At 40.4% G+C, this 19,597-nt stretch overlaps 1 protein-coding gene across 10 annotated transcripts in view; it reads right to left on the bottom strand.

Moving 5' to 3' along the window:
• LOC121281566 (pre-B-cell leukemia transcription factor 3) overlaps positions 1–19,597 on the bottom strand; it is a 219,294-nt gene that overhangs the window by 173,649 nt on the left and 26,048 nt on the right. Inside the window, exon 1 of one of the 10 annotated variants that reach the window (XM_041194550.1) lies at positions 10,171–10,210. The exons of the other annotated variants lie outside the window; for them this stretch is intronic. Coding sequence (XP_041050484.1) covers positions 10,171–10,177 — 7 coding nt within the window. The 5' untranslated portion in view covers positions 10,178–10,210. Of the gene's footprint in view, positions 1–10,170; positions 10,211–19,597 lie in introns of those variants that run through there. 10 annotated transcript variants of the gene reach the window in all.

Genomic DNA, 19,597 nt, shown 5'->3' on the forward strand with positions numbered 1-19,597 from the left:
TGGCATGTGGACCCACCTGGTCCAGTGAGCAGGAGGTCATGTTCCAGGAGGTTGCTGATGTCAGCAATGACCTGACAAGGATGTTTGAGTTTCCTGAGGCACTGTTGCTCAATCAAATTCAGAAAATTGATCCTCTGTCAGTACACCATGTATTGGGGCCATTACCTCCTGTGAGCTGTAGATCTGTGTTCATCCCCTCTGCTCTGTGGAATGGCAGGCCACTCTGAGAAGGCAACTTCTGCTCCTGCTGGTGTTGCCTCTGCTGCTGTTGGTGCTATTCCTCTTGTTCCTCATCAGAGATCTAACGTAGAGCTGCAAAAGTTGTTCCCATGCTGCTGTGAAGGCTGGCGTCCAGGAAATGCAAATCAAAGTCATCACGATCTAAGGTAGCGGAAATGATCTCCAAAGTATTGGAAATCACCTCCAAAGCAGTGCAAATCCTCAAATGGATTGTCTCTTCATATATTTAAATCACTGGTCCTGCTGGCCCATGGGGATTTTCCGCATGCCTCAAAATGCACACTAGTTAAGTGTAGCAATCGACTGGTCCATGTAAGATTCCCAACACAATAGCACAATAGCAAAACAGGCCAACACCTGCTCCCACTCCTAAAGACCTCAAAGGTAAAATTTCACCCCATAATTTCTCCTTCTCTACAGCCTCCACCTACAAAACAGACTGATCCTGAACCAATGGGCAGAATTTTCGGGTCGACGAGCAGGGGGCGGGGCCTGCTCGCCGATGCGTAAAATGACACACGGTTACGTTGGGCGTGTGTCCCGACATCACCGCACGTCATTTAGGTTGTCAGTTCAGCAGGTGCGCAGCCAACTCTGCTATGCACCTGCCGAACTGTCAAAGGCCTATTAACGCTTGTTAAAAAGTAATTAAGTAAGTTGGCAGGGCAGGCAAAGAGCCCAAGCAGCCTTCACATTTTTCCAGAAACCTCATCCATGGGCGGGATGAGGTTTCATGAAGAGTTTATTATTTAAATTTAAAATTTTGAAATAAATAATGGACATATCCCAGCTCATGTGACAGTTTCACATAAGGGGACATGTCCTTAAATTTTTTTCCCACCTTTTTTCAAATTTCCATAACTTAAACAAATCTCCCTGAGGCACCCCCTGTGGCCACCGATCGGGTTCGGATCCGCCCCCACTCACCCCCACACAACCCCCCCAATGGATGGAAATTTCCGCCCAATGAAACCTCTAACCTCCAAGTAAACAAGTCAAGCCTTGACATGATGTATGATAAAAGACTAAACTTAAAAGTATGATAATAATTAACACTGTACTGAAAACAGAATCTAATGAATAAGTTATTTTAAGTTTATCAAGTGCAATGCTTAGCGTTTCAAAAGTACAGCTTTATCAGAAAATCTCCTTACTAAAAAGGAAAAAGTGACCATTATATTGTGTCAAATAACTATGTTAACTGAAACTTATCTTCCAGTATCAGCTTATAGAACTACTTTGTTTGAGAAAGGAAAGGGTGGATTGCTTCAACATCTTGCAAATATCACAGTAGTAACCATATGTTTAGGTTATAATCCATATGATGTTTGCAGGATGTCAGTACCTTTCCTATTACTACAAGTGACAGCACCTCCAACAAAAATCTGTTTCTAAGCATGTGCAAATTATTCCTACATTGTGCAGAACAGCTGCAGCACTAGTGCATCACTCAAAAGGGAATCTGAATCCTTGCAAAAAATGTGCAGAATAAAATAATAGCGTTTATTCTCTTAAAAAGTCACACTGAATAACATTATCTCAAAGTCTTGTTCCATGTAATATTGCACAGTACCTGCAACTTTTGAGCTTCAATCACTCTAAGTTAATTGTAGTAGAGAAGAATTAAAGATAAAATTAATCAGTAGGAATGAAATGGATACCAAACACTAGTGTTATTTTAATATAATTTCCACAGAACTTTATTAATGCAAATTCACAATCTGTGAATGTGTGTTTCAAGTTTTTCAAAATCAATTTTACGAATCAGCACATACAACATTGTGACTGATGTTACATGAAAAACAATAAGTTTTTGTATGTTCCAACATACACCGCCAATATATTCTGAATATTAAAAGGTAAATGTAGCACTAGCTTAATAATGCTACCCTTATATGGTAAAAAAAATGTAAAATTCTAACAGTAAATTCACTCATTTAAAGTGGAGAGTTCCAGTAATAAATTTTTGCTTTCAGTTTTAATCAAGTTTCATGTCTTAAACATGCTTTAGTCAGTAATGCTAGACACTATGCCTCCCAACTTTGGTTCACCTTTGGAATTCCACAAGGGACACTGTGTCAAGACTGTTCAGGTTTTTTGATGACTGCTGCATGGGTAACTAACGTGTAAATGCAGATATGTATGGAAAGCGATTCTGACAGTGATGTATTGCAACTGGTACCAGATGTCGACAAGGGACACTCGGCCAGGCACAGGGGGTTACGCCGCAACAGAGCACGAGCTCCCAACCAGTCTACTATATGATCAGGAGCCACTCATCCTCCTATCATAGTCTCATTACATCAATCAGCACCCGCTTACCCCACACATTCACTTAATGCTATCTTTTTCTTTGCTTCAATATTGTGGGAAGTAGTAGCAGTTTCAAGCATTCCAATTGCTGCTCCGATGGGAATTTTCATTTCACAAACCCAGCCTTTCTCCTTCCACTTACAACACAAAAGCTTTATACCAATCTAAAAAGCCTTGCGGGATTACCTACAGCTATCACTTAGACCCAAAATTACAAAAATTTGAATGCAAGCTGAGTTTCACTGGAAAAAAAGTCAAAACAGCTTAAAACTAAACCCAACACATACAGCTTTACAAATGAGACAAATGCTTTGCTAATGTTGTTCCTTTTCTTCTACAGGAAGTACCAGACTAAAATCATATTTACATTAACACTATTCAGAACAACACAAAACAATTTTGACAGTGTAGTTCAAACACAAGGTACATTAGAATCAGGCCAAACTCACAGGCAACTAAAAGATATACACACAAACAAATATACTACAAAAGTATGAAATTACTAAGCAAACAACCTGTTGAATTAGGACATGAATGACATTCTGTGTTTCCTTAATAGTCATAGTTTTCAAGTAATACAACAGATTAGATACATCTGACAAGTTTGCACTGTCCATTGATTTAGATTGAATCCATAGGCCTAAGGTTAACCCATTTAATGGGAAAAACATCCCTAAAAACACAATTAAGTTTTTCCAAATTTAATGCTAATTGGTTATTGACTGAACAGGTTGAGCAAGCCTCTTGGAGTCCAATTGTCACACCACAATAAGTTAATTTAAACTCCAAACTACATTTGTTTTAAACATCAGATTCATATTGGTTGATAAATAGCAGCAACACTTGTCAAAATGTGCTAGTTCGACCATCAATTGCACAGCAGAAAACAACTTGTGCTTAAATTAGTTGAAAAGTGAAAGCTAGTTTTCTGAATAATAATAGCATTTTATGTGATTTTTTTTAAGAAATTCTGTCTAGCTCTTTGTGGCACATTTTCAAAATAACTACAGGATTAATGCATGGCCCTTATTTAATCACTGGCTAATTTACTCCTGACAGAAAGTAAATCCACTATTTTCTGCGAGGCTTTATGAAATTGCCATCATTTTTAATTAATTCTTAATTAAAATATATTACACCACAGCTTCAACCCATCTCTCTTGATATTCTAACATAATCAATTCAGGACCATTTACATATCATTAATTAAAAGCCTTCCTCTCTCATCCTTAAAATCATAATGAGGCTCTATTTCTCATTAACTGCCTTTAAGGGATAAAATAACAATACGGCCGAGAATGGATAGTGATTTCAAAAATGAACCCTCTTTCAGAATCCAGACAGCTACCCGATAATTTCTACTACCCAAAACTTGATCACACGTTGCCATTTTACTCTGTTTAAATGCTGAAGAAATATCTATTCTGCTGCATACTTTGCATTTCTTCAATCATGTACATCACACTTTTTCCCCAAATACCAATAAAGACCAATCTAGAGTTGCTCCATAGTACACTAAACATATTTTTGGATCAGTAAGACTAGTGCAGGCTAATAACCAATTTCTTTTACAAGGGCCACACACTGTCTGGAATGAGTTGCTGCATAACAGGAAACAGACGTGGAGATTTATGTTTAAACTAAGCAAAAGCAATTCAGATCGCTCAAAACTGAAGAAAGAATCAGACCGTCCAGTACCGAAAATTAACACGAGAAACGCTCTTTTTATTTGTTGACCAGTTCAATACCCATTTTTTTCCTCACTCAGCCAGACTTAATTTTAGTAGCCCAAACATCAAATCAAACATCCTGCATTTATTTAAAATTAACAATTTTCCAGATCATTTGTGTGATCACACTGTATATGATCAAAATGGACTAAAATACATGTTCTTTCTTCTCTCTTGGATCAGATAAATCAGATTCTTATCTCTGTAGCCAATCATTTGCAGGTGCACCACCACAACTTGTCAAGACAGCCTGTCTAAGCCTTCACGTCAGGCAAAATCACTGCAGTTGTGTTTTGGCCTGTTGACAGCAATTTATTTTGACGTGCTGTCACAATACCAGCATCCTAGATGCTTTACACTAAGGTGCCAACAAGTTCTGCAATAGTTTTGTGCTGCCAGATGCCACAGGTTGAGAGTGAGAACACTGACACGTTTTAATGATTTTTTTTCCGTGTTCCACAGATGTTCCAGTATGACTATGTCTCCCTAACCATTGCATGCTGACAGCGAAAATCCTGCAGCGCAATAGGTTTCCGTCAGCAAAGGACATTGACACAGTTTGCCAGTGTCAAAATGCCAAAACAAGGCATGTCTCTCAAATAAAGTATTATCCTCACATCAAATTTTTCAATACAAGCGATAATCTGTTCTTCATAATGGCAACCATAAAATACAACGTTTAATTGCTCCACCACCATAAACTTACAAAATGATATGGTTAAAAATTTGTTTGTAATTTTACCTTTTAAAATACAGAATCTTCATGTTTCATCTACAAACTAGTGCATAAAATATATTCGAATTTTGTAAAATGCAACTCTGTGCAGAGAGAAAATATAATTAACAACACTACATTTTAAACAGTGGATATACAAGTCAAATGAACTCCATGAATAGGGTACTTTCTTTCAATGCAGCTTACGCCATTTCAAACCCAACAGGTGGTCAGATGACCCTCTTCACAAGCTTCAGCAAAATGCCTCCCTCGGCCGAGTAGCAGTGTGGAAAAACTGGGTACACTGAATCATCCTTCGACTATTCCACCCTCCCTTCCAAGGAATGTCTTGCCTTCACTCAATGCCTCCTCCAACTGAAAGTACAAGATCTGGAAGTTGTTAAGCGGAAAATCCCATCTGTGAACCTGCCTCCCAGCACTATGTACAAGCTGCTAACTCACCATTCAACCTGACTTACAATAAAACATCAGAATGTAGGTTACATCTATAACACAACTGAGAAGTTCTGATTAGGGTTTTAACTGCACATGCACAGTTATCTAAGTAATAAGGTTTACTTTAATCTGTTCATTTTTTGCTCCCTCAAAGACAACAGTGGTTAAATACAGCGCATACTGTCACATTCTGCCATACAGGCCAAATGAGGATCACCTGCTTCAATAATAGTTCTGGATTATAATCAACGATCTCAGCTAGGGTGAGGAGAAGGATGGTGCACTGGGAAAACCAGTGCAACTCCTGGTTGGACTACTGAATGACTTGTTTCTTTGCTGCATGTTCTATGTAATTCTCACTCCTGTTCACTAACCAGAGACCATCCTGAAAGGGCACACCTGTAAACACATGTGGTAAAAGGACTAGGATCAGTCAAAACTGCCTGTCACAACAGAGATGTATCCCAGCATGAATCACTGAGGTAGAAATTAGTAACACTGCGCCTGTTGAAATGAGTTTAGAATGAGCTGAGCTGGGATTACCAAGAATGCTCTCAAACTCCAGTCATCATGATCATGTTGGGCACAAAACTCTGCTTAGCTATGTTCAAGAAAGGAGAGCAAGGCAGGCAAAAAATGGAAAGAAACATTTATTAATTTTCATTAATTTTATGCTACATTTTAGATATACGAATGTGTACACAATTCCATTCATTGTAAAAACAAGTAGGCATTGTTCAGTTCTACCTGAATGACTGTGGTTCTCAATTTTCTTTTGTATTTTCTCTGTCTTTTATTCCCCTACATTTGCATTATAAACATTTCAATTTAACTCTTCAACCAGCCACTGGGAAATATGCAAGATTTACTCAGGCTAGCTCACTCTCTAACCTTCCCTAATGAAAAACCTGGCCTTTGGTCTGCTCTGCTCTTCACCTCTCCCCAGCAGTCAGACTGAAATAAAGAATATGTTAACTGGAGAAAATCACATTACCCATCTATGTAGCACAGGACATTAAGAGCCAAAGTTCTAGTGTCCTGCAAATGGGAGATTATTAGAAAACTGTTTCATCAACTAAAAATTGTGCTTCTGCTCACCAGTCCCAAATGTAGTCTGTATTAGTATAAATACCTCACTGATTCATTGGATTTCCTGAAATGTAATTGTTGAGCAGCCATTTGCGCCAATGATACAGTGCAGGTCTCTCATCCAGAACTCTTATTCCAGCCTTGTTGGAGGAAGCCCAGATACGAATACAGAATCTGAATAACCAGTTCCACCAACCTCGCTAAAAATTTGGTTGGAGGGAAAGAACCCTTTTGCAATAGAGTCCACTATTTCACCTGTTCCTGATATTAAGCTGCCTTAGCAGATTTGCCAGCCTTTGTAAATACATGTTGATGTCCCATGTCCCACTGCTTATGAAGAAAAATGACAAATGCATCGGTTTGAATTGGATAGAAAAAAGATAGAAATTAAGATGAAGAAAACGTGTGCTTATGACAGATGTCAGGTGGATAATACAACTGAGAACCAGGTTGAATATGGAAAGTTCAAAGGGCAATTGAAAAAGCAAATAAGAGAAGCAAAGAGAGAGTATGAAGAGGCTGGCAGCTAACATAAAAGGGAATCCGAAGGTCTACTACATAATTAATATATAACCTATATAAATAGGTAAAAGGATGGTAAGAGGATGAGTAGGGCCAATTAGGCACCAAAAAAGGGGATTTACGCATGGTGGCAGGGGGCATTGCTGAGGCATGAAATGAATACTTTGCTTTTACCAAGGTAAAAACTGCTGCCCATGTCACAGTGAAAGAGCAGGTAATTCAGAAACTTGAAGGTTTAAAATTGAAAAGGATAAGCTGTCTGTACTTAATGTTGATAAGGTATCAAGGGCGGATGAGATGCATCCAAGGATACTGAGGGAAGTGAGAGTGGAAATTGCAGAGGCACTGGCTATAATTTTCCAGTCTTCCTTAGGCTCTTGGTGCCAGTAGACTGGAGAATTGCAAATGTTAAAAAATTCAAAAAAGGGTGTAAAGATATGCCCAGCAACTATAAGCCAGTCAGTTTAATCTTGGTGGCGGGGAAGTTCCTAAAAACAATAATTCAGGACAAAATTAAAAGTTGTTTGGGCAAATGCAAGTTAATTAAAGAAAGCCAGTATGGTTTATTAAGGGGAAATCATGTTTAGCTAACTTGGAGGTTTTTTGATGAGGTGACAAGGAGGGTTGATGAGGGCAATGCAATTTATATGGTGTACATGGACTTCAAAAGGTATTTGATGAAGTGTCACACAAAAGACTTGTGAGCAAAGTTATAGCTGATGGAATAAAAGGACAATAGCAACATGGGTATGAAATTGGCTGAGTGACAGGAAACAGAGAATAGTGGTTTACAATGTTTTTCAGACTGGAGGAAGGTTTATAGGACACCTGCTCTTCCTGATATGTATAAATGGCCCAGACCTTGGTTTACAGGGCACAATTTCGAACTTTGTGAGATACAAAACTTGGAAGTGTTGTGAACAGTGAGGAGGATAGTGTAGAATTTCAAAAAGAACATAATCAGGTTGCTGGAATGCGCAGACAAATGGTTGATGAAATTTAATGTACAGAAGTGTGAAATGAGTCATTTTGGTAGAAAGAACACAGATAATATAAAGGGCAATTCTAAAGGATGTACAGGAGCAGAGGGACCTCAGTATAAATGGTTATCTGTGCATAAATCATTGAAGGTGGAAAAATAGGTTGAGAGAACGGTTAATAAAGCATACAGCATCCTGGGCTTTATTAATAGGGACATAAGAGTACAAAAGCAAGGAAGTTATGTTAAACATATAAAATATTGGTTCAACCTCAACTGGAGTCTTGCATCCAATTCTGGATGCCAACATTTTCGGAAATATATGAAGACAATAGAGTGTGCAGAAAAGATTCACAAGAGTAGTTCCAAGGATGAGGAATTTCAATTATGTAAATAGACTGGAGAAGTTGGGACTGTTTTCTTGGAGAAGAGGAGTCTGAGAAGAGATTTGATAGAGGTATTCAAAATCAAGAGGGCTCTTGACAGAGCAGGTAGGGAAAAACTGATCCCATTGGTGGAAGGTTAAATAACCAGAGGGGACAGATTTAAGGTAATTGGCAAAAGAAGCAATGGCAACTTGAGGGAAACTTTTTCATGGAGCAAATGGTTAGGATCTGGAACGCACTGCCTGAGAATGTGCTGGAGGCAGGTTCAAACAAGGCATTCAAGAGGGAATTGGATTATTATCTGAAAAGGATGAATGTGCAGGGCTATGGGGAAAAGGCAGGGGAATGGCACAAGGTGAATTGCTCCTTCAGAGAGCCAGCACAGACATGAGTCGAGTGGCCTCCTTCAGTGCTGTAACCATTCTGTGAATCTGTGAATCACTTTGCTGTGCTTATATTTCAATTTTATAGCCAGGAATTGACGACACCTGACCCAACTGACTCTTTTAACCAATCAAATTCCTCTACCATGCAGACTTCAAAATCCTCTTGGATATGGGGTACATTGCAGAAACTGAGAGCAAATTAACGTAATTTGCTTAAATTAAGCTAAAATTAGCTTAAAATTAGAATTAAACATAATTATTAGTAAATGGGGACATGGTCGCATAGTGGCATTGTCACTGGACTAGTACTCCAGACACCCAGGGTAATCCTCTGGGGACCTGGGTTCGAATCCCACGGCAGATGGTGAAGTTTGAATGCAATAAAAATCTGGAATTAAAAGTCTAAGTGTATTTACATTCTCCCCCATCAAATTGGATTATTCCTAAAACAGTCCTCAATGTCTATCATAAAAACAAAAAAACTGCGGATGCTGGAAATACAAAACAAAAACAGAATTACCTGGAAAAACTCAGCAGGTCTGGCAGAATCGGCGGAGAAGAAAAGAGTTGACGTTTCGAGTCCTCATGACTGTCCTCATGACAGAACTAGTTCTGTTGAAGGGTCATGAGGACTCGAAACGTCAACTCTTTTCTTCTCCGCCGATGCTGTCAGACCTGCTGAGTTTTTCCAGGTAATTCTGTTTTTGTTCTCAATGTCTATCAATCCAATATCACTTGATCAGCACCACTAGCTTCCCAATCCCAAAATTCTAACTGTGAACTCTCTGCCACTTCCTAAGACAGAAATAATCAGATGTTACAAACCTCAAGTTTGCACTAGTCATTTACTTAGGTTCAGCATTACCGACCTTTCTTTAAAACGATTCCCATATAATTTACAATCAGAAGTTCACCTAAACTAACCAATATCAGTCCTTCGATAAAGTAGCTCAGGAACTATAACAATCACACCCATTGCTATGTGTACTGGATATTGTAATCCTGCACATGCTGCTAAGTAAATGTCTCTAATCTTTCAAAGATATATTTGACCTCATCTGATTAAAATGTTAATTACTAAAGTATTAATGAGCAGATAAAAACAAAAAAACTGCGGATGCTGGAAATCCAAAACAAAAACAGAATTACCTGGAAAAACTCAGCAGGTCTGGCAGCATCGGCGGAGAAGAGTTGACGTTTCGAGTCCTCATGACCCTTCGACAGAACTGTCGAAGGGTCATGAGGACTCGAAACGTCAACTCTTTTCTTCTCCGCCGATGCTGCCAGACCTGCTGAGTTTTATTAATGAGCAGGTTTATTTTATAACCAAACAAGCGGACAGAGTAACACTTACGGTGCATCTCATCTTACTTTCACTTAAGTCCATTATAGCCCTCGTAACAAAGATGAGAAAAACACCACACCATCCTATTAGAGGGCTAAATAAAATTTTCTTAACCAATGATTTAAATGAACCTAGCCAGTACTAATTTTATGCAAATCATGCTAACTCTGCGTATATCTCCCTTATCAACTCTTCCAGACTGACCATCTCTTAAGAACATGTGTTTCTTCCCCCCACCAGCAGGAAAGGCAGACAAGTACGTGACCTCTCCATACAGTCAATTAAAATAGCTACATCTGATCCATCTCACACAGGATTTTGTTGTTCCATGGATTTTATACCTACCCAGCTCCGTTTAGCTTATAATTTCAATGTAAATTACATTGTATTTTTTTCATAGGCAATAAGCTGTAAATTCTAAAAGGTAATATCAGAGAATTTCCCAATTCCTCAATTTCCAGGAAATATGCTTAAACCTACTTAACCAACTGGACGTAACACTTATCATTGCATCACTCTGGTTGGCAAGTAAGAAATTGATGAGAACAAAATTTTCCCAAAACATTTAAAAATATACTCACGGGCCCAAGTTCTATAGTAAGGTAGCGCATTTTCCATTTACTTATGTGACCTTGGTTTTAATCCAATCCACAGTGGGTGAAAGTCTTTGTCTTTTGTTGGTTACCAGAGCCCCAAGAAAAATAGACTCTGGCTGTCTCAATCAAGTTCTTAATGGGTTCAGGGCCACAACACAAAGCTGCACAAAATTTGACACAAGTTGGCACTAAAATGAACACATTACTTGCTAAGTAATTATATTGCAGAAACACTTCAAGAGTGGTGCTAGTGCTGTGAAATCCATCCCATTTATTTTATAGTGCAAATTCTAGTCTTAAAGTACCAAAAAAAAAACTGCACCTGTTCATGCAAAGGTTTTTTTTACTTTGGAACTTTGAATTGTAAAGCAACAACAGGGGAAAGAAATCCCATCGCCAGTAACACGAAAACACAATGTATGTTGATTGTAAACTGAAGAGAACGTGAAGAGGCCTGTCCATCAGAAATTAACCTGGGTAATTCTGACCAGGGCTGCAAGTCACTGGGCAGTATTTAATGCCCTCTCCCATGGTGAGTTTGGCAGTGGGGGATATTTAATCAGACAGGAGGAACTGTGCCACCTACCCGCTTCTGATTAAGATCATGGCAGGAAGGCCCAAGGACAGCCTTCCTGCCCTGCCAACTGAGGCCATTAAGTAGGCAATTAATGGCCACTTGAAGACCTCATCCCGCCACCAATGGTAACAATCCAGCAACAGGCGGGGAATGTGCCATGCAGGGAGGATGACAAGCAAACCTGTGCAGGGTTGTTTGTGGGCTCCCGGGAAGGGTGTGGGCGAGGTGGGCAGGGCCCTCGTTCAAAGGCACTCAATGCCTGATCAAGGAACCTGGCAGCAGGAAGAAAACGGGGGCCCGCTGGGAGCTATCCCCTTGCCCTTGCTGCCAACCATGCTCATATCCCAACACCCCCCCTGCAGCATGACAGCCCCCCGCCCCGCATCCCCCTCCCTCACCTATGCCCTAAGGACCAGTGATGGATACTAGCCTCGGGTGTGTGTCATACCAGCAGAAGCCACTGCCTCCCCAGTGATGCTGCCGTTCAATTTAGCTGCCAGCCTTTGACTGGCTGGCAGCTCTCGGTCAACTGGACTCACCCCCCCCTTCACTTCCCCTTGAGTCCAGGGGAAGGCCCACCACTGGCTTGTCAAATTCCTGAATGGCACATGATGTTGCGAGCCTCCCCAAAAGAGGTGATGTGGGGTTCTCGCCAACTATCCAGCCAGTGGACGAGATTCCAGTTACCTCCATTAAATTGTGCCCACTGAGTTTAAATTAAGGTCTTGGGTATCTTTTCCCTGGCTCTAATTCATCAGTCAATCAGGGAAAAAAATATTTAAGGCAAATAATTAGACATCATGCCTGCCAGAGATTAAAATCAGAGGGATTTAAGCAAGTAACAGAGTGGAGAAGGGAGGTGCAAAAAGAACAATTCATAAAACAAGCCCTGAACACCAATAAAATAAAATTAGATGGAGTCGGGAAGATGAACAATTGTAACCAGCTGATCAGGTGAATTTTTCCAAGACTGATCCTGTTGCTTTCTCATTTTATTGTTAGAAGCTCAAGAGCTTCTTCAGGTATGAGGAATTTCAGCATCCAGTTGAGACTCCCATTTCTACTCACCAGCAGCATTAACAAGAAGAAGCATTTGTATAACATTATGCACATCAGAAAGAATCTCAGAATGCTTCACAGAATGAGGAAAAATATGAATACACCCCACAAGTTGGAAGAGCAAGTAGAATGGAATCATGGTAAACTGCAGGTGAAAAGAAAAGTCTGAATGCCGGAAAGCAACAGTAAGAAAAATATGCAATACTGTTGTGCAAAAAATATGAATGAAACCAGGAGCTGAGAACTGATGCTGAAAATCTGAAATAACAACAGAAAATGCTGGAAATACTCAGGTCAGGTAGCATCTGTGGAATCTTGTGGAGGCGACAGGGGTCTCAGCTGCCAGCTGGCGAGGCCCCCACATCACCTCTTTTCAAGAAGGCCCACTGCATCTTATGCCACTCAGGCATGTAACAGATCAGTGGTGAGCCTTTCCCCAGGAGCGCAGGTCCTGCCCACCGAGAGCTGCCACCCAATCAGAAGCCAGCAGCTCTTCTGCACTCAACAAAGCCACCAGGAAGGCAGTGACTTTTACCGGTACTATACCCACCAGAGGCCTCGGATTGAGGAGGGACCCAGGCACAGTGAGTGATGGTGGGAAGGGGGCTGCTTTCAATGGTAGCCCCCCCCCCCCCCCCATTCCCAATGGCAGGTCTCTTGATCAGGCACTGAATAACCTTGAATGAAAGACACCTCCCACCCCCACCCCCGCAACTTGGGAGCGTAAGCAAACATGCCAGGGCTAGTTTGTCATGCTTTCCACGTGGCGAGTCCCATGAGGATGAGGCTTGTAAGTGGGTGTCAATTGCCCACTTAAGGGCCTCAATTGGGAAGGGGTGGTAAGGCCATCCATGGGCATTCTTGCCACAGACTTAATCGTTTATGGGGGGGAGGGGAGCGGCAGAAAGATGCAAGGGTCCCCACCTGCCACCCTCCTGCCCAATTAAATGCCTACCACGCCATCAAATTCACCATGAGGACATAAGATTCTGCCCATTGTTCCTGATGAAGGGTCATCAGGGTTAACATTGAAATGTTAACTGTTTCTCTCCACAGATGCTGCCTCACCTGCTGAGTATTTCCAACATTTTCTCTTCTTATTAAGGAACTACTTCATTTTGGTTTAGCATTGTCTTAAAAACACCCAGAAAGATTTCCTCTGGTTTATGTTTCTCGGTAAAATACCAACACATTATTTTTAAATGACTGGAGCAAACTTTCAAGAATGTCCTTACAAACTCACTGTTTGCAATGCCCAGGGCAATTCCTCCTCCCTTACTTGGGTTAAGTAGAAGGAACTTCATTCTAGATCTGGCCATGTTAAAAATGACCTGGGAGTGCTCAATGTTGACACTCAATTTGATATATCTAAGCCTGATGATCAGAAAAATATTCTTTGCAGCAGGGGCGGGGAGATGGGGTGTGAGGGAGGAACAGGGTGGGTGGGAGGACCTAAACCATGAATTACTTTCTCCCGTTCTCACAATGCTGTTTACTCTGTAAGCTTAGAGTATGGAAGAATCCAGGTTACAAAGTTCTCTGACACTCATCCACAAATGGCTGACGGAGGCATGTTTTTACAGGAATGGATTGGAAGAGCAAATGAAAAGATTGGTACAGAACATGAATAGGCAGACAGGAAGGTAGCAATGGACATTAGGAGAGAGGGAGGACAAGAGAGAGCAGTGAAATGGGAGTCACAGAGTGGGGTAAGCCACTAATACGTGGGCTGATAGGAGACATATGGAAAGGATGCTAAGGCAAAACAATGACAGCTTGACTGACTCAGAAGCCATACGGCAATGATGATGTGCTTTTTCCTTTTTGTCATGTTTACCAGTGATCACGTGAAGACGACATGGGGGCAATAGTTCAATAGAAGCCAGGTATGAAGAATGTGAACACACTGGAGAGAGTACAGAAGAGATTTACGAGAATGGTTTCAGGGATGAGACACTTCAGTTATGAGGAAGGGTCGGAGAAGTTGAGGCTGTTTTCCCTGGAGAGGAGAAGGCTAAGAGGAGACTTGACAGGAGTTTTCAAAATCACGAGGGGTCTGGACAGAGTAGATAGGGAGAAATTGTTCCCGCTCGTAAATGGATCGAGAACCAGAGGGCACAGTTTTAAAGTGTTTTGTAAAAGAAGCAAATACAGGGTGAGAAAAAAACTTCTTCACAGAGAATAGTTAGGGATTGGAATGCACTGCCTGAAAGTGTGGTGGAAGCAGATTCAATTGAAGCATTCTAGAGGGCCTTGGATGAATAGTTAAATAGAAACAATGTGCAGGGTTACAGGGAAAAGGCAGGAGATTGGCACTAAGTTAAAATGCTCAGAGAGCCAGTGCAGAAATGATGGGCCAAATGGCTTCCTTCCACACCGTAACAATTCTGTGATTCTGGGAGAAATGGGAGCAAACACGCCTGATTCACCATGAACACGTCATAGCAGATTCACTAATAATATATAAAAAGAGATCCATTTCTTTCCATTTTGCCTAGCCATTTATTTTTTCCAATTAAAACCTGTCAAGAGTTGTAAAGTACCTGTGAAACATAAATTTTTTAATAATACATTCGTCGATCTTGCCAGCATTGCACACGGTATAACAGAGAACATTTTTTTTAATCTGTCTCTACTGTCACAAATTGCTGGTTTTCCCTTTCTCTCCCTTCCGATTCTACATGTCCATCCCTTTTACAAAAACTTAATAAGAGTAGCAGTAGGCCATACAGTCCTTCCTGCCTGCTCCACTGTTCAATAAGGTCAGGGCTTATCTTCCATCTCAACTCCATCCTCTCGCCCTATCCCGATAGTTCTTGATTCACTTAGGGCAGAATTTTCTGCCTGTCGGGCGGGCAGGCCTGACTCAATCTCCGGCAGGCGGGGAGCCAATCCCCCCATGGAGAAGCGGGCCCCGCCACCATTTTAAGTGGGTGGGCCAATTAAGGCCCACCCAGCGTGATGCCCGGCAGGAAGCGCTACACACTTCCTGTGGGGGGGGGGATTCCCCAAATGCAAGAGTGTGTTCTTTCCTGCATGCGCACGAAAGAGCACACATCTCCCTGAGGCTTAGTGCTGCCTCAGGGAGATCACTGACTGCTTTATAAACTTTAAAAGTAGAAAAATAAAAAAATCCTTAACATGTCCCCCTCATGCGACAATGTCACACGAGATGGGACATGTTAATAAATTTCACTGAAATTTTAATAAACTTTCTTAAACCCTACATGAAACCTCATCCCGCCAGTGGATGAGGTTTCATGTTTTTTCAGAAGCCCACCGGGGCTCCTGACCTGCCCACCAGCCTTAAGATTGGACGGGCAGGTCCTTTAATTGTTTTAATGATCCTGTCAATGGCCTCAATTGGCCATTGACAGGTCGGTGGGCAAATAGCTGATCTCGCTGTGCCCCCGCCTTCCTGAAGATTTAAATAGGGCGGGATGACATCCCAATTGCTTGCTGTACCATCATATTAACTTTCTGAGTTTCTTGTACAAATTTCCAAATCCCTCTGGACACCAACGTTTAATACAAAAACAGAATTACCGGGAAAAACTCAGCAGGTCTGGCAGTATCGGCGGAGAAGAAAAGAGTTGACGTTTCGAGTCCTCATGACCCTTCGACAGGAGGGTCATGAGGACTCGAAACGTCAACTCTTTTCTTCTCCACCAATGCTGCCAGACCTGCTGAGTTTTTCCAGGTAATTTTGTTTTTGTTTTGGATTTCCAGCATCCGCAGTTTTTTGTTTTTAAACCAACATTTAATAGTTTTGCATGGTTTAAAAAACATTTTTTTTTCTATTCTTCCTAAAGAAGTGAATAGCCTCACATTTCCCCACCTTATCAACTATCACCTTACCCAGCCATTTAACCTGTCTATACCTCTTGGCATTCTGTATCCTCCTCACAGCTAATTTTCCCATCTAGCTTAGTATTGGCCACAAACTTAAATACATTACACTCAATCCCTTCATCTAAATCATTAATGCAGGTTGTAAATAGTTGAGGCCCCAGGGCTGATCCTTACAGTGCTCCACTAGTAACAGCCTGTCAACCTGAAAATTATCCGTTTATTCCTCCTTTGGTTTCTGTCCTTCAACCAATCCTCTATCTATGCTGATAAAGTACCTTCAATTCCTTCAGCCTTTATCTTGTGCAAAAACCTATTGTATGGTATCTTACTGAATGCATTTTGAAAATCCAAATACATCCTATCTACTGGCTCCCTTTTATCTAACCTGCCAATTACATCCTCAAAGAAATCTAATAGGTTTGTCAGACAAGATTTCGTTGTCATAAAACTATGTTGACTTTGCCCAATCATTTTATGATTTTCTAAGAGCTCTGTTACCACTTCCCTAATAACGGATTCTAGCATTTTCCTGACGAATGATGTCAGGCTATTTAACCATCTTCACCATCTTCTCTCCAACCCTTTCAAGAATCTTGGTCTTACATTTGCTATCTTCCAATCCACTGGAACTGTTCCAGAATTTAGGGAATTTTCAAAGTTCACAACCAGTTCATCCTCTAAGTCTACAACCACTTCTTTTAGAACCTTAGGATGTAGGCCTCGTCGCTCCTGGGTATTTGTTGGCTCTCAGTCCCAACAATTCCTTCAGTACTTTTTTTTGCTATCGTAAAAATTTCTACACTGAAGGCTGACAAAATATTTGTTTAACGTCTTTGCCATTTCCTTATTCCCCATTATAATTTCTCCTGTCTCAGCCTCTGAGGTCCCCTCATTTACTTTCACCACTCTCTTCCTTTTTACAAACTTGCAGAAGCCCTTACAGTATGTTTTTATATTTCTATCCCATTTAATTTTTTTTGCTTCTCGGTTTTATTCTTTTCCCCTCTGCAGTTGCATGTGGTGTGTGATATACCACACTGTGATGGGAAAATGCAGGCTGCAATTGTGGGGGAAACGTGTCCCTCAACAGTTCCTTTCCCATTACCTTCCCCAACCATATGATTTGCCTACCTCCTTGATGCCATCATGTAGTCATCACAGGGTGGAGGCTGTTAACCTCCAGCAATCTCCCTCTTATCCTGCCTTATGATTTGCTTTCAAAATTCAAACTGTTTATTTTTAAAGAAATCAAATTAGAACAAGGTAAGAAAGTCCGCCTTCAATTTGTCAGTCCGTTTTTCTCTTTGACCCATCTCAGAAATGTTCAGAGATAAAATCTGTTTCGCAGATTCAATAAATTAGCATTGCCCTTTTCTGTCAACAAAACACAGGTAAGATAATTTAGCTAATTTTAAAACTTAACATGTGTTTTTGAGAAGTAAAGTAATACTAAATGAAACAAGTCTTACTTTTTCATGACACCTCTCTGAACTCAGGCTCTTTCTCGAAACCCAGTTTATCTTTCTTTCACTTGTAAAGTTTAAAGCACAAACAAAACTGTACTAAAGAATAATTAGAAATCAGTTTTCCCTCTTGCACATACACATATGTGTACACTTGCTCACACGGGCTTGCTTGTCATGCTCTCCACGTGGCAAGTCCCATGAGGATGAGGCTCGTAAGTGGGTGTTAATTGCCCACTTAAGGACCTTAATTGGGATGGGGTGGTAAAGCCATCCATGGGCATTCCTGCCACAAACTTAATTGGTTGCGGGGGGGGGATGGAGGCAGGAAAGTGGAAATTGCTAGAAGCTAAAGAAAGAACATACTTCCGCTGATACATTGTTAGAAACTAAGTAAAGGACATATGTAAGAATTGGACTATCCAAATTTAACTTTGAGTCAGCTATAGGCAAAAATATTAACTCCAACCTCAAGCTTTTAGGAGAGACTTTTCATGAAAGCATTAAAATATACAAAGGACAAATGGATAAATTTGGTTGTGTTACTATGGTGGAGTGGGCAGATGGGTGGCAGATGAAATTCAATGCAGAGAAGTGTGGGGTGATCCATTTTGATAGGAAGAACATGAACTGACAATATAAAATAAGGCATGAAATTTTGAAGGAGGTGCAGGAGCAGAAAGACCTGGGTGTATATGTGCATAGATCATTGAAGGTGGCAGGACAGGTGGAAAGAGCAGATAATAAAGCATATAGTATCCTGGGCTTTATTAATAGGGGGATAGAGTACAAGAGAAGGGAGATTATGCTGAATTTCTATAAGACACTCATTAGACCTCAGCTAGAATATTGTGTACAGTTCTGAGTGCCACATTATAGGAAGGATGTCAATACATTGGAGAAAGTGCAGAAGAGGTTTACAAGAATGGTTCCAGGGATGACAAACTTCAGCTATGAGGATAGATTGGAAAGGTTGGGACTGTTCTCCTTGGAGAGAAGAAGAGGAGATTTGATAGAGATGTTCAAACTCATGAGGGGACTGGACAGAGCAGATAGGGAGAGGCTGTTCCCACTTGTAAAAGGATCAAGAACAAGAGGGCACAGATTTAAAGTGATTGCAAAAGAAGCAAATGTGATGTAAGAAAAAAAATTTTTTCACACAATGAGTCAGTAAGTTTTAATTCTTTTATTTTGGCGATAACCATTTTTTGGCTTTACTGAGGGGAAAATGTTGGATAAGAAAAAAATTCAGAATATATGTTTTAAGAATTCTGGGAAAAGTGGACAACCAACTTGTGCCTCAGAGTGATGAGTCTATATAGCTGTTCTCCATTATAATTGCGGACACTGGAACTTATAATTAAAAAGTTGATCAAAAAGTGCAACACATATGTGACAACAGGAAGTCAAGTGATGAAGGAAGAACACATTTTTTTTAATATATCATAGATTAAATCTTCTGACTAACCATACTTCCTGATGTATTACTCTTACTTCGTGTGCCACATTTTTAGAATGGAAAACTCTATGTCAACATGTCAATTTTCACCATCACGCTTTGTTTATTGAACCAATTGTATCACTTAAAAGATTTCTGCCTGCCATCATGCCATTTCATCTGTAATCAAAAGCTCCAATGTCTAAATTAAGGTTTTAATTAAGAAATTTAAAAAAAAACATATTTTATAATAATGCAATTACATCTGTCTGCTAAATTGTTTTTCTGCCATTTGATGAGTTCATTATAATATTTACTTGAAGACGTCAGTTACTCCCAAAAACCTGGGTTTAAAGTTGATGCTTCTGGCCCAACTTAAAATTGTTCCCCCAAATTAAATTTTGAAATCAAATATAAAGTCTAATTATTACCTTTGTTTTTGTACTAGAAA

This window comes from Carcharodon carcharias, chromosome 8 (assembly GCF_017639515.1).
Source record: "Carcharodon carcharias isolate sCarCar2 chromosome 8, sCarCar2.pri, whole genome shotgun sequence".
NCBI lineage: Eukaryota > Metazoa > Chordata > Chondrichthyes > Lamniformes > Lamnidae > Carcharodon > Carcharodon carcharias.